Source organism: Choristoneura fumiferana, chromosome 3 (genome assembly GCF_025370935.1).
Source record: "Choristoneura fumiferana chromosome 3, NRCan_CFum_1, whole genome shotgun sequence".
NCBI classification, from domain to species: Eukaryota; Metazoa; Arthropoda; class Insecta; order Lepidoptera; family Tortricidae; genus Choristoneura; species Choristoneura fumiferana.
Window position 1 is genome coordinate 4,321,428 of NC_133474.1, and position 11,696 is coordinate 4,333,123.

At 38.1% G+C, this 11,696-nt stretch overlaps 1 protein-coding gene across 1 annotated transcript; it reads left to right on the plus strand.

The window, feature by feature from the left end:
• The first annotated feature begins 4,074 nt into the window (after positions 1-4,074).
• Positions 4,075-11,355, plus strand: LOC141426181 (pro-cathepsin H-like). Its single transcript, XM_074085036.1, has 5 exons — positions 4,075-4,588; positions 5,392-5,512; positions 8,454-8,641; positions 10,338-10,445; positions 10,984-11,355. The coding sequence occupies exons 1-5, from the start codon at positions 4,138-4,140 to the stop codon at positions 11,115-11,117; spliced, it is 1,002 nt and encodes a 333-aa protein (XP_073941137.1). The 5' UTR covers positions 4,075-4,137; the 3' UTR covers positions 11,118-11,355.
• Positions 11,356-11,696: the final 341 nt, after the last annotated feature.

Below are 11,696 nucleotides of genomic sequence, written 5' to 3' on the forward strand. Positions count from 1 at the left end.
CTCGTGCAAAGTTGCAATCTTTTTTTTTGTCGACTTTTTGAGCACCTGTAATTCTGATATTACATATTTATATGAAAATCTGAAAAAGTAACAGGCATAGATAATTACGTCTAGTCCATACTTACAAAATTTCATCTATTTCTGTTGCCTAGTTTTAAAAATGAGACCGGGACTACGTTTGTATGGAGAATGGAACGAAGAGATTTCTTTTAATAATAGTTCAATTTCAGGATTATTCGCAGATCGTGGCACTCGCATAGACTTCAATAATTTTGTCGGCATAGATGACAGCCACACTTCGATTAATTACCTATTAAACTTGGCTCCCATTTTAAATCCCCGACGCAAAAAGAAGGGTGTTATAAGTTTGACCGCTATGTATGTCTGTATGTCTGTGCGTCTGTCTGTGGCACCGTAGCTCTTAAACGAGTAAACCGATTTGAATGCGGTTTTTTTACTAGAAAGCAGGTTTTCTAGCAATGTTTTATCAAAATCAGTTCAGCCGTGTTTGAGATATTGAACTTTGAAGTGACAGAGTCGAGGTTATACAACTTTTTGTTGGTTAGGTTATTTTGTAATTTTCAAATAAAAATAACGTGGTAGAGAGCTAATAGCAGTGGTGGTCGGAGCGCGCATCGGAAGCGCCATCTGGTAGCAGCCGTTGTCACGCTTATGCCCGCGTGGACACTAAACACTGGTTCGTTCGAGTCACTATTAAAAACGCAGCTGGGATTTGCATGCCGTAAAATTGCGTTTATTTTATGTTATTGAACTTAAATTTCTGAATTATTTAAAGACCGCAGCACCTTTTTGGATCTCAATCATTTTGTCGGCCCAATTCACAACCAGACTACATAATGCTCAGATTATTATTTGAACTTGGCTTCGCTCTGAAATCAAAAAATAAACTGACTCCAAAAAAATAAAAATATAAAAAAATGGAACCGACTACAAAACCCTTGAAAATATTTTTCTAGGTACCTACTAACTCGAAGTCGGTGACTCAGCACGAGCCAGCAGGATTGGAACAATAGTTGTCTACCTCACCTACATACTATGGGTTTCAATCGAATTTGAGGTTTGCCCTCGATTTCGCTAGGACCTAGGATCCCATCATCAGATCTTGACTTGGTGATAATTGGACCACCTCAGAAGAGTACTCTTTTAAATAAAAAAAGATTTTTGAAAATCGGTCCACAAACATAAAACAATACAAACATTGGAACATAGGTAGAAATTCCTCCTTTTTTGAAGTCGGTTAAAAAAAAAAACAAAATACGGTGACTAATTTTTTTTTAACTCAATTGTATTTACAGTTACTTACATGAGTTAATTTAAAGATAACTATTGAGTACTGACTTAATTATTAATATTATCCCTTGGAACCTGAAGTCTGCTAACAGTAAATTCAAGTCCCATCAAAAACATTACATGTAAAAAGCTACAAGTCTCGCAAGGCAACGCAACGCGTTCTTATATTGCTAAAAAGGTTTGAGATGCAATGTTATACTGAAAGGAAACTCGGTGATGCTCGGACACTGATTAATTTTTCTCTGCACACTTGGTAACACAGTTAAGTATCGACTGCCCACGGAATACTATTTTCCTTCTTATAACAACTTTTTGCCACCACTGTTACTGTACAGTCACCGCTATGACTCCTATAGTCAATACAATAACTTTTTATTTGATTAACATCTTTATAATGAATTTTATTAATTTATTCAATTACTAAATTTACCAAAAATAATAACTTTACCAATGAGCAATTGTAACAAGTAATGGAACTTATACCCTTATTAAAATTAGAATTTAAATGTGACAACGTGACAATCTGTGATCAGTTGAAATACTATTTTACCTGACTAACTTAAAATAACGTAAAAATACTTATCAATTTTTAAAAATCACAACAATACCAAGTCGGATACCATAGAACTCGATTTTCATCAACTTGCTTATTTTAAAACCGTGGAAAAATACAGTTTATGGTTCTTAAATAAAGAGTAAACCAATTTTTTTTTAAACACATCATGTCTTGGCCATCGCAATACTACATAATGACATGAAAATAATCGTCAACGTCAGTTATTTAAAGTAATTCTTATTGAATGTAGCGCTAGCCCTAACGCCATGCAGTTTGAGCGATACACGTAATACGAGTAAGTATAAGTAAAGAATGGGCGGCGGTGATCACTTACCATCAGGTGACCCGCATGCTCGTTTGGCAGCTGTTTGTAATAAAAAAATAAGTAATTTCCTGGAATTCTACTTTTATGTGCTAGATTTGATAGCTTACGTGAGCGAAACCGCGAGTAAAACCTAGTCGAATATTATAGGAATCTTATCGTCACGTGTAACTTGCAAATATTTTTACTACTTTATGCGGGAACTACAAAAAATATGTTTATAAATAATTAACATTTATCATGTAATAAAAAAACTAGCCAACTGCGAGTCGGACTCGCCCACGAAGGATTCCATACCATTATCTAAGTGTGTGGCCCAGAACCGGGGAAAATATTAAAACAGAGCTTCTACAGATCACCGGTAATTGGATCATCATGGTCCCTCTTAATTAAATTTGAAACTTAACTTTTTGTTTTTTTCTAACAAACTTAATCGTAAATTTAATGTGCGCCATCCTAGAACCCAATGAGGGCTATCGTTTTTTGTCTCACTAGATGGCGCACTGTTGCGTGAGGTTTTTAAGTATGGCTTTCAAAGTCTGTTATTACGGGTGTGAAAACAAAGTTTAGATTAAAATCATATTTAATACACCTTAAAACCGTAGCATAAAAATATCGAGCATACCACAGTGTTGCAAAGTCCCCATGTGTTCGGAAAAAAGGGAGGACAAAGCTTTCCGAAAGACAAAACTGTCTCAAAACACAGACATTCATTGCCCCGGAACGCATATTTGCCATAATTAATTTCAGATATTGCAAAATATTCACAAAATAATTCTAATTATAAATAAACCCGCGTAGCTCACCCAAAAACTATGAGATTTGACATTTCGGAGACCTCACGCTACACTAGCGCCTCTAGCGGCGAATTCATTCGCGATAGCCCTCATTGCGGTCGCCTGTCAGGCTGTCACACTACAAATATCAAACATTTTGCTTTACATTTTTCGAAGAAGTAATAACTTTAAAGTGTACCTACTTAATAAAAAAAAAAAAAGAATTATTTTTAAAAGTCTCTAAACTAATGTTGTTCAGTTTGACGAGTATGATCTTTGTTTGTTTTAATCATGAAAATTTGCTCTTTAAAGTTGAATATTTCGCAAACATATCAGTGAATCGAAAAATCGTCTTAGCAACCCCCTAATGGTTTCAAACGACCTATCCAACGATACCCCACACTATAGGGTTGGATGAGAAAAAAAAATCACCCCCACTTTACGTCTATGGGAGGTACCCTAAAAAATTTTTTTTGATTTTTTTATTGTATCATTTTGTCGGCATAGCTTACATATATATACGTGCCAAAATTACAGCTTTCTAGCATCGATAGTCCCTGAGTAAAGCCGCGGACGGACGGACAGACAGACAGACATGGCGAAACTATAAGGGATCCGTTTTTGCCATTTTGGCTCCGGATCCGGAACCTTAAAAACGGCAAAAAATCAAGTTTGTTGTATGGGAGCCCCTCTTAAATACCTACGTTTTTTATTTTGATTCAATTATTTATTTTTAAATTCATTATACAATTAAATATTCTGTGAATATTTCAAGCGTCTACGTGTTGCCGTTATTTAATATCAAGAAAACAACGTCAAAAAAACACGTTTATTCTAGGTATGGGAGCCCCCCTTAATTTATTGTTTCTAGCATTTTTTGTTATAGCAGCCACAGTAATACATAGTTAAACTGTGAAAATTTCAAGTCTCTAGCAATTACGGCTCAAGAGATAGAGCCCTGTGAGTCTCAGTAATAGGGTTACGTTTGCACCCTTTGGGTACGGAACCCTAAAAATACCTTCAATTAATTGAAAACCATAAAAGTAGCCGTGTCTTTAGATCATAAATCAAAACTTTTATGACTTTAGTGGGTATAAAAGATACAAATGAAACTAGATTATCACCAGTAAAAGATTAAGTTTGTCATCATTTAAGTTTACTTTTGCTTAAATATGTTTCTCGTCATAACATTGGCGGCAGTTTATCTTGCCACTAACGTAGCTTCGGCCGCTACCGTGCCGCAGTACGAAAAAGTATACTACGACCTGGAAAACGCTGACGTATTGTTCAAAGAATACCTTGAAATACACAACAAGCACTACAGCGCCCAAGAATATCCTAAAAGACTTGAAACCTTCAAGCAATCTTTAAGAGAAATCAATATCCGGAATGAAGTTTTCTCCCAAACTGTGTTCGCGCCTACCGTATTCTCTGATCTGACACAAGAGGAGCATGAGAGTCGCTTTGGTTTCCTTCCTTCCAACAGCACAGAAGCTAAGGTAACTCTGGAGGTAGATCCCAATGCAATCTACGAAGATCATTTCGATTGGCGTGACAAGGGAGTGGTCGCTCCGGTGAAAGATCAAGGTCCTTGCGGTTCGTGCTACATCTTCAGTGCTATTGGTAAGTCTTGATGGCAAACTTGACATTGCTTCATAACTCCTCAAACCGAAAACACGCATCACTCATTTTTTTACAGTCCTATGCTCGACTATTTCGAACCAAAAACCACTGTCCGAAAATTACCATCCTAAGGTTTAATTTAATTTTTGCGGTGCAACCTCTTTAGATTTGTAAGTTCAATTACGTTTGTTCTCATGATTGGTTATTTGGAGTCTTTTTGTATTTTTTATTTCGACTCCAAATTTGTTACTTTTACGGTCATCCCGTACAACCATATCGAAAATAAAAACTGAGACACGGATGCACAGAAAAAACTCCAAATAACCAATCATAATTTGATAGCTTGGTAACGACATCTCTTGTCTGGGTGAGCGGTTAGTTCCGAAAGAGTGTCACGTCTCTCGATTAGAGCGAAACATAGAAGTCGCTAGTGATGCTGCTTAAGTAGCGTAGTAGTAAAAAGCAACCTGAGATATGTGTGCACAAGAGATATTCGTGTCTGTACTTCTGTCCAATGGTAGTGTAGGGGTATGGCACGCAGCACGGAGTGCTGAGGACCTGGGCTCGATTCCCAGCGCTGGTCTCTTTTTCTGGTTTTTCTGTGCGTCTTAGTTTGTATTGTCTGTGTTTGTTCTATTTTTAATATTTTCCACGTAATGCAATCAACCTTTGGAAATTTGTTTCTTAATAGTTTTTTACCATAGTACTCCTGAACCTTGCCTCCTCACCATGGACCTTCACAAAATAACTCCTGAACTAACTATTCCTTGCTTCTATTTAGAATGAATGTCAATATTTTACAGCTAATATTGAAGGGCAGTACGCTATTAAACACGGAGAGTGCCTCTCACTTTCTGAACAGCAGGCACTGGATTGTTTGCGCACCCATGGCTGTGGTGGAGGATTTCCTGATGATGTTATGAGGTAACTAGTCGAATTAAATTTTCGTGTGGAATCGGTAGCTGTGATTATTAAAGGGCAGGTGATGGATGCAATATGGCGACGAAAGCATAAGATGGATAAGACTTTTATCAAACTTCGATTAATATTTTTTGTATAAAAATGTATAGAAATTTGAGTGATAGTGATAATGTTCCTAATAATGGTGAAGTATCACGAATAAGTACGCACTTCTTACATCTGTAGATGTAAAGAGGTCATTTTCCCTACATAAATGGATATTTAACTATGAAAATAATGCACTGAAAATATGTATAATATAGAAAAAAAACTACAATTATTTACTACAAAAATAAATTACTTTTCAATTATGTTCTCTTTTTTAAACCAATTGTAGTCATATCCATATTACGTATATCGTTCGACATGATTCTGTTGTAAATTGCATCCGCCTTTCGCTCACCGGTGATTATACAGACGATATTTTAAAACCAATGGCAATGAGTAAAGTCAAGTCAAAGTGAGTAAAGTAATAAAACCAGTTCGAAGTGGTGGAAGGAAAGGACTAGAATCTAGTCAGTGGATGGATGCTATAACCTTTTTAAAAGAAAGTGGCGTGGCACCATGTCAAGCCAATGAGGGCTATCGCGAATGAATTCGCCACTAGCGTGACCGAAATGTAAAATAACGCGGGTTTATTTATAATTAGAATAATTTTGTGAATATTTTGCATATCTGAAATTAATTATGCAAATATGCGTTGGCAATGAATGTCTGTGTTTTGAGACAGTTTTGTCGGAACATTAGTTTTCCGAACAAAACGGGGACTATTCAACACTGTGGCATGCTCGATATTTTTATGGTACGGTTTTAAGGTGTATTAAATATGATTTTAATCTAAACTTTGTTTTCACGCCCGTAATAACAGACTTTGAAAGCCATACTTAAAAACCTCACGCAACAGTGCGCCATCTAGTGAGACAAAAAACGATAGCCCTCAATTCCCTGCGAGTTACCTAAACTTTTAGTAACGTCAGTGATGTCAACCTTCGAGTTGTGAAAAGAAAATAGGTGTAGTGGGTCAGGTAAATTTCATTTGATAACGATGAATTTATGTAACATCTGTTACACTAGTGACCTATATTTATATTGATTGACTGGTTGACTTTATTCTTAAATGTCGCTGGATGGCTTTTGTACTCTGAGGTCCACTTGACGTTACAGTCTTATTTGTGACTGGCTCATTTTAGTACATTACTGTAGAGGCCGGGAAGTAGGGGGTTGCCGGCCAAGCAGATATAGGATAGCGAGGCCGGCAACCCTGCGTTCCGGCCGAGGCTTGTACAGTGCTTTTCTCAAGTTTTCTCAAACATGACATGAAATAAAATAAAATAAATATGTAAGAAATTAAGCTGGCGGGACGCTAGTTTCGTCGCCGTGTTGTGTGGCTGTGCGAGTGTTGAAACAAAAGACGGTCGCATTGCCGGCCGAGGGCGGGTTTGTTTGAAATGAAAGTACATTACTGTAGAGGCCGGGAAGTAAAGGGTTGCCGTCCAAGCAGGATAGGGATGCGAGGCCGGCAACCCCACGTTCCGTCCAAGGCTTAGTGCTTTTCTCAAACATGACATGAAATAAAAATAAAAAAAAACAAGAAATGAAGCTGGCAGGACGCTAGTCTGGTCGCCGTGTTGTGTACGCGCGTGTCGCGCTGGCTGCTGGCGTGCTGGCGGTAGGCGGGCGGCTGCGGCCGGTGTTGCCGGGCGTGGGCCGCGTGCGTGTCGCAGAGCGCGCGTTGAAACAAAAGACGGTCGCATTGCCGGCCAGCGGCCTGCAAAGTTGTATGAAATCTCTTTGCAGGCCGCTACAGTGACCGCGCGCACGCAGCTGAGCCGCAGCGCCTGCAGCGCAATACTTCTCGGCCTATTATTTGTAACACAACGTCAATATTTCATGTCATGTTTGAGAAATAGTACCTACATTACTGCAGAGGCCGGGAAAGAAAGGCTTGCAGGCCGAGTGTGTATAGCCGGATAGGTATACGAGGCTGGCATGTTCTTTCACGCCGAGGCTTGTATATTGCTTTTCTCAAACATGCACTAAAAGAAATAGAAACTCCTAGAAATCAATGTTTTATTCTTAAGACAACTAAAATTGTACCAGACTCAAATTATAACTGCCATCTATATAAGTGTTTATTTAATTCTAACATTATTTTTAAAATAATCCCAATAAAATCAAATTGCTATAAAACATATCTAAACGAAACTTTTGAAATGACAATTGAACTTACTACCGAAATGGCTAAAGCCCAAGTACAAATCAAAAAAAAAAACAATGACACTTGTCAATTTTCCCGCCAAAACTTTTTTTTTGTGTTTTCTGTTCGGCTTTTAGGACCATTATACACGAACTGCAGCCCATTTAATCAGCAACATTAATACTTTATTATGTAAATTAAATTGTAATTCGACGTAAAACGCCTCGGTAATATTTATATATTTACATATAGAATATTCATAGTCCTGTGAATTTATTCAGTAACTAATAAATGAACCATAGAAATTCAGATCATTAATTTCAAGTCGTGTATAACGGCCTTTATCGTGGATATTCGACGTTTTGCATTGAAACAAAAGACTGTAGTCTTGCAGGCCTAGGCCTGCAACAGTATATTTTGGAGCCTGTTTTATGGAACACAACATAAACATTACATAGCATGTTTGAGAAAAATCTCTTTACAGGCCGCTAGAGTGACCGCGCGCCGGCAGCCGAGCCACAGCACCTGCAGCCCGATACTTCCCGCCCTATTTCTCGTAACACAACGTCAATATTTCATGTTAAGTTTGAGAAAATGTAGTTATTTCACCAATCACAAGCGTGACACTAATGTTAAACCTGTTAAACACACCTACTACAGAAATCTCCATTAAAACATAGGTATAATAATTAGCACATATTTTTGCAGCCAATTCGCAATAGATAATGCAGGCGTCGAGTTGGAAGCCGATTACACACCATACTCTGCACGATCTCTCCAGTGTGTTGAAAAAGCGAGTAAAAAACATGTTACCGTAAAAGATAGTAAATCAGTAGAGATAAATGATGAAGATGCTTTGAAGAAGTACTTGGTTACTTATGGACCTTTGTCTATCGGTCAGTACCAATCACTATTTACAGTTGCGTAAGTAGGCGAAAAGAAAAATGCCAAGTGCGAGAAGGATTCACGTACCTCAGAGTTCTCTATAAATTTGTAAGTATCTATGAAAATTCCGTTTTAACAAACCCCAAATACTAAGGAAATTGTACTTGCAAGGGATCATTTTATACCGGTTGGGTTCACTAATGGTCACGAAACCTGTTTGACAAAAGTTCATTTCACAACCAACGTTTCATATGTCATTTATTTCACAAAACTTGCGAGAATATTTTTGACTTATTGTTCGACAACCAGCCATTTAACAAAAAGTATTATAAGACATATGTAACTACTTACCACTTTCAAGAATTTCCAGGTGGTCATAAAGCGGCGGGCTATCGTTTTTTGTGTCACTAGATGGCGCACTGTTGCGTGAGGTTTTTAAGTATGGCTTTCAAAGTCTGTTATAACGGGCGTGAAAACAAAGTTTAGATTAAAATCATATTTAATACACCTTAAGACCGTACCATAAAAATATCGAGCATGCCACAGTGTTGCACAGTCCCCGTTTTGTTCGGAAAAAAGGGAGGACAAAGGTTTCCGAAAGACAAAACTGTCTCAAAACACAGACATTCATTGCCCCGGTACGCATATTTGCCATAATTAATTTCAGATATTGCAAAATATTCACAATATTATTCTAATTATAAATAACCCGCGTAGCTCACCCAAAAAACTATGAGATTTGACATTTCGGAGACCTCACGCTACACTAGCGCCTCTAGCGGCGAATTTATACGCGATAGCCCTCATTACACTGAGTCGTTCGCCGCATGCTGCATGCGGCGACCGCAAAAGTGTAAAGAACACGGTAGTCGGCCGCATTCGGCGAGCGTCAGCTGCCACCGCCTTAATATGGCCGCCACAGTAGACGGACAGACTAATGTAAAGGCGACAGTCGTTCGCCGAAGTAGTTTAAAACAAATTCGGCGACCGCATTAGGTGAACGAGGCAGTGTAATTGCCGCTTAAAAGATAACTAACCCCAACTGTCCCGGTGATTTGGATGAAAACCTTGTGGGAGTAGTACGAACTCTACCAAGAGGGATAATCATTGTCATCATACGGACTATATACCGTACAGTACGATAACATGCGTGATGCATACAGAGGGGCCACTACGAAATTCGAAAATCGGAGTTCGTATCGTACCGTCCTTCTCACTCTTGTATTAAATAATATACCTAAGCATCAGCGGGACGGTGTGATACAAGCTTCGATTTTCGAATTTCATAGTAGCCCCCCAGATCGACTCACAAGAGCTGGCAGGAATGGGTTGAACGAAAATAATGTTTAGACATTTTTTGTAAGATTGTGAAGAAGACTTTGGTATTTAACCGAATAAAAAATAAACGGAACTCTGTTAAAAAACAATATAACCAAGCGGTCTTGGGCTTAATGGAATCGTTGTGAGACGTACTTTGACAACAAATCACTAAAAAGTACCTAAGAAAGACAGAAAATGTTTAATAAAAAAGTAAAACCGCCTACAAAAAACTCTTTTTTTTTCTACTAGCTTGAAGTCGTTGCGTCAGCACGAGCCAGCAGGATCACTCCTGCTGGATGGGCCACATGGCCTATACCAATGGATGGGGTAGGGTGAGGATAAACATTAAATTTTAATTACTGTCATCAATGAGAATTATATTTCTAGGGCTCGATGCTACTGATATGCTGACGTATAAAAGCGGTATTCTACATCCCGCGAAATGCAAAAAATTAGTTGCAAATCACGCTGTGCTTCTGGTTGGATATGGTGAAGGTAAGTAACTTTATTTATAATTTGTGTTACCCGCGACTTCGCACGCGTAAATGATTAGATGCAGCAGTTGAATTGAATTTCCGGGATTTAACAAAATTCCCGTGCGAATTTAAATTTATTTCGACTCAGTCTGATAGCTACCTGGAAGTGGTTCAAAAATGGTTTGCAAATTTTAAACCACTACGTACTTAGGTACAGTCAAAGAACCTGATTCGCGTACCACGGTGGAACCTTTGTGCTACTATGACATTTGTCAATTGATTATGAAAAGTGTCCGTCCTGGTGGTCCTTATGTGCCATAGGAAACTTTCCGAAACTGCGGAATTTTTCTTATAGGAAAATTTCGAAAACTTCTCACAATTTTGTATCGGGATTGAAACTTTTAATATCTTAAATTTAAATTTCCTATATTTCTTGTGAAAATTTCCAGAAATTTCCGAGAACTTTTCCAATTTTTTGTCAATTTTCCGCAACTTGCACATTAGTCACGCGCAAATTTGTCAAGCTGCAATAGTAACTGTCTCCTTTTTGACTACAGAAGCGGGAACGCCGTACTGGATCATTAAGAACTCCTGGGGCACCAATTGGGGAGAACAGGGCTACGTCCGTATGGTGCGAGGCATCAAGGCTTGCGCCATTACAACTTACGTGGCCGCTTCAACAGTGGCGTAGCCGCTGAATTGTGCATTGCTGGCCCAGGCGCTGCTGTTTTTATGAAACAAAGAAGCTTAATCGCATACCAGAGTGGACCTTCGTACTACCAATGTCATTATTGGCATTCCATACATCTGCGAAAGAAACCATAGCGAAATTTATTATGAAGAGGTCCCACTTTGGTACGTGATTCAGTTTCCTCAACTATACAATTAGTATTGTTTTGTTTAAATGGCAAATAAAAGGCAAATTGGGATTTTGTGTTTTTGTATGTGGGTGAAGCTTTCTAATAGTAAACGAATTTTTAAAATAGCTTCGGTATTTTTAATTATCTTAACTTCATTTATCATAACTTCCTACGTAATATTTTAATTGCGAAATGAGTAGATATGTTTGTACATTCTTACTCTTAAAGTATTAACTGATCGTGATTAAATAATGGTATGGAGATAGTTAGGAAACAATGCAGCTTTTTTTCGATTCCAATCGAGAGCCAGAACCAAGCGGCTGACCACAGGATATCATTAACAAAACGATATAGCCCGGCCGAGTTTGGATTCGCTTAATTTGTCTTTATAAGTAAGTACTCTGGACGTG

Coding starts and splice junctions, on each gene's coding strand:
- LOC141426181 (XM_074085036.1), top strand. CDS start 4,138: ATGTTTCTCGTCATAACATTGGCGGCAGTTTATCTTGCCACTAACGTA. Junction 8,642..10,337: donor TTATGGACCTTTGTCTATCG/GTCAGTACCAAT, acceptor TTATATTTCTAG/GGCTCGATGCTACTGATATG. Junction 10,446..10,983: donor TCTGGTTGGATATGGTGAAG/GTAAGTAACTTT, acceptor TTTTGACTACAG/AAGCGGGAACGCCGTACTGG.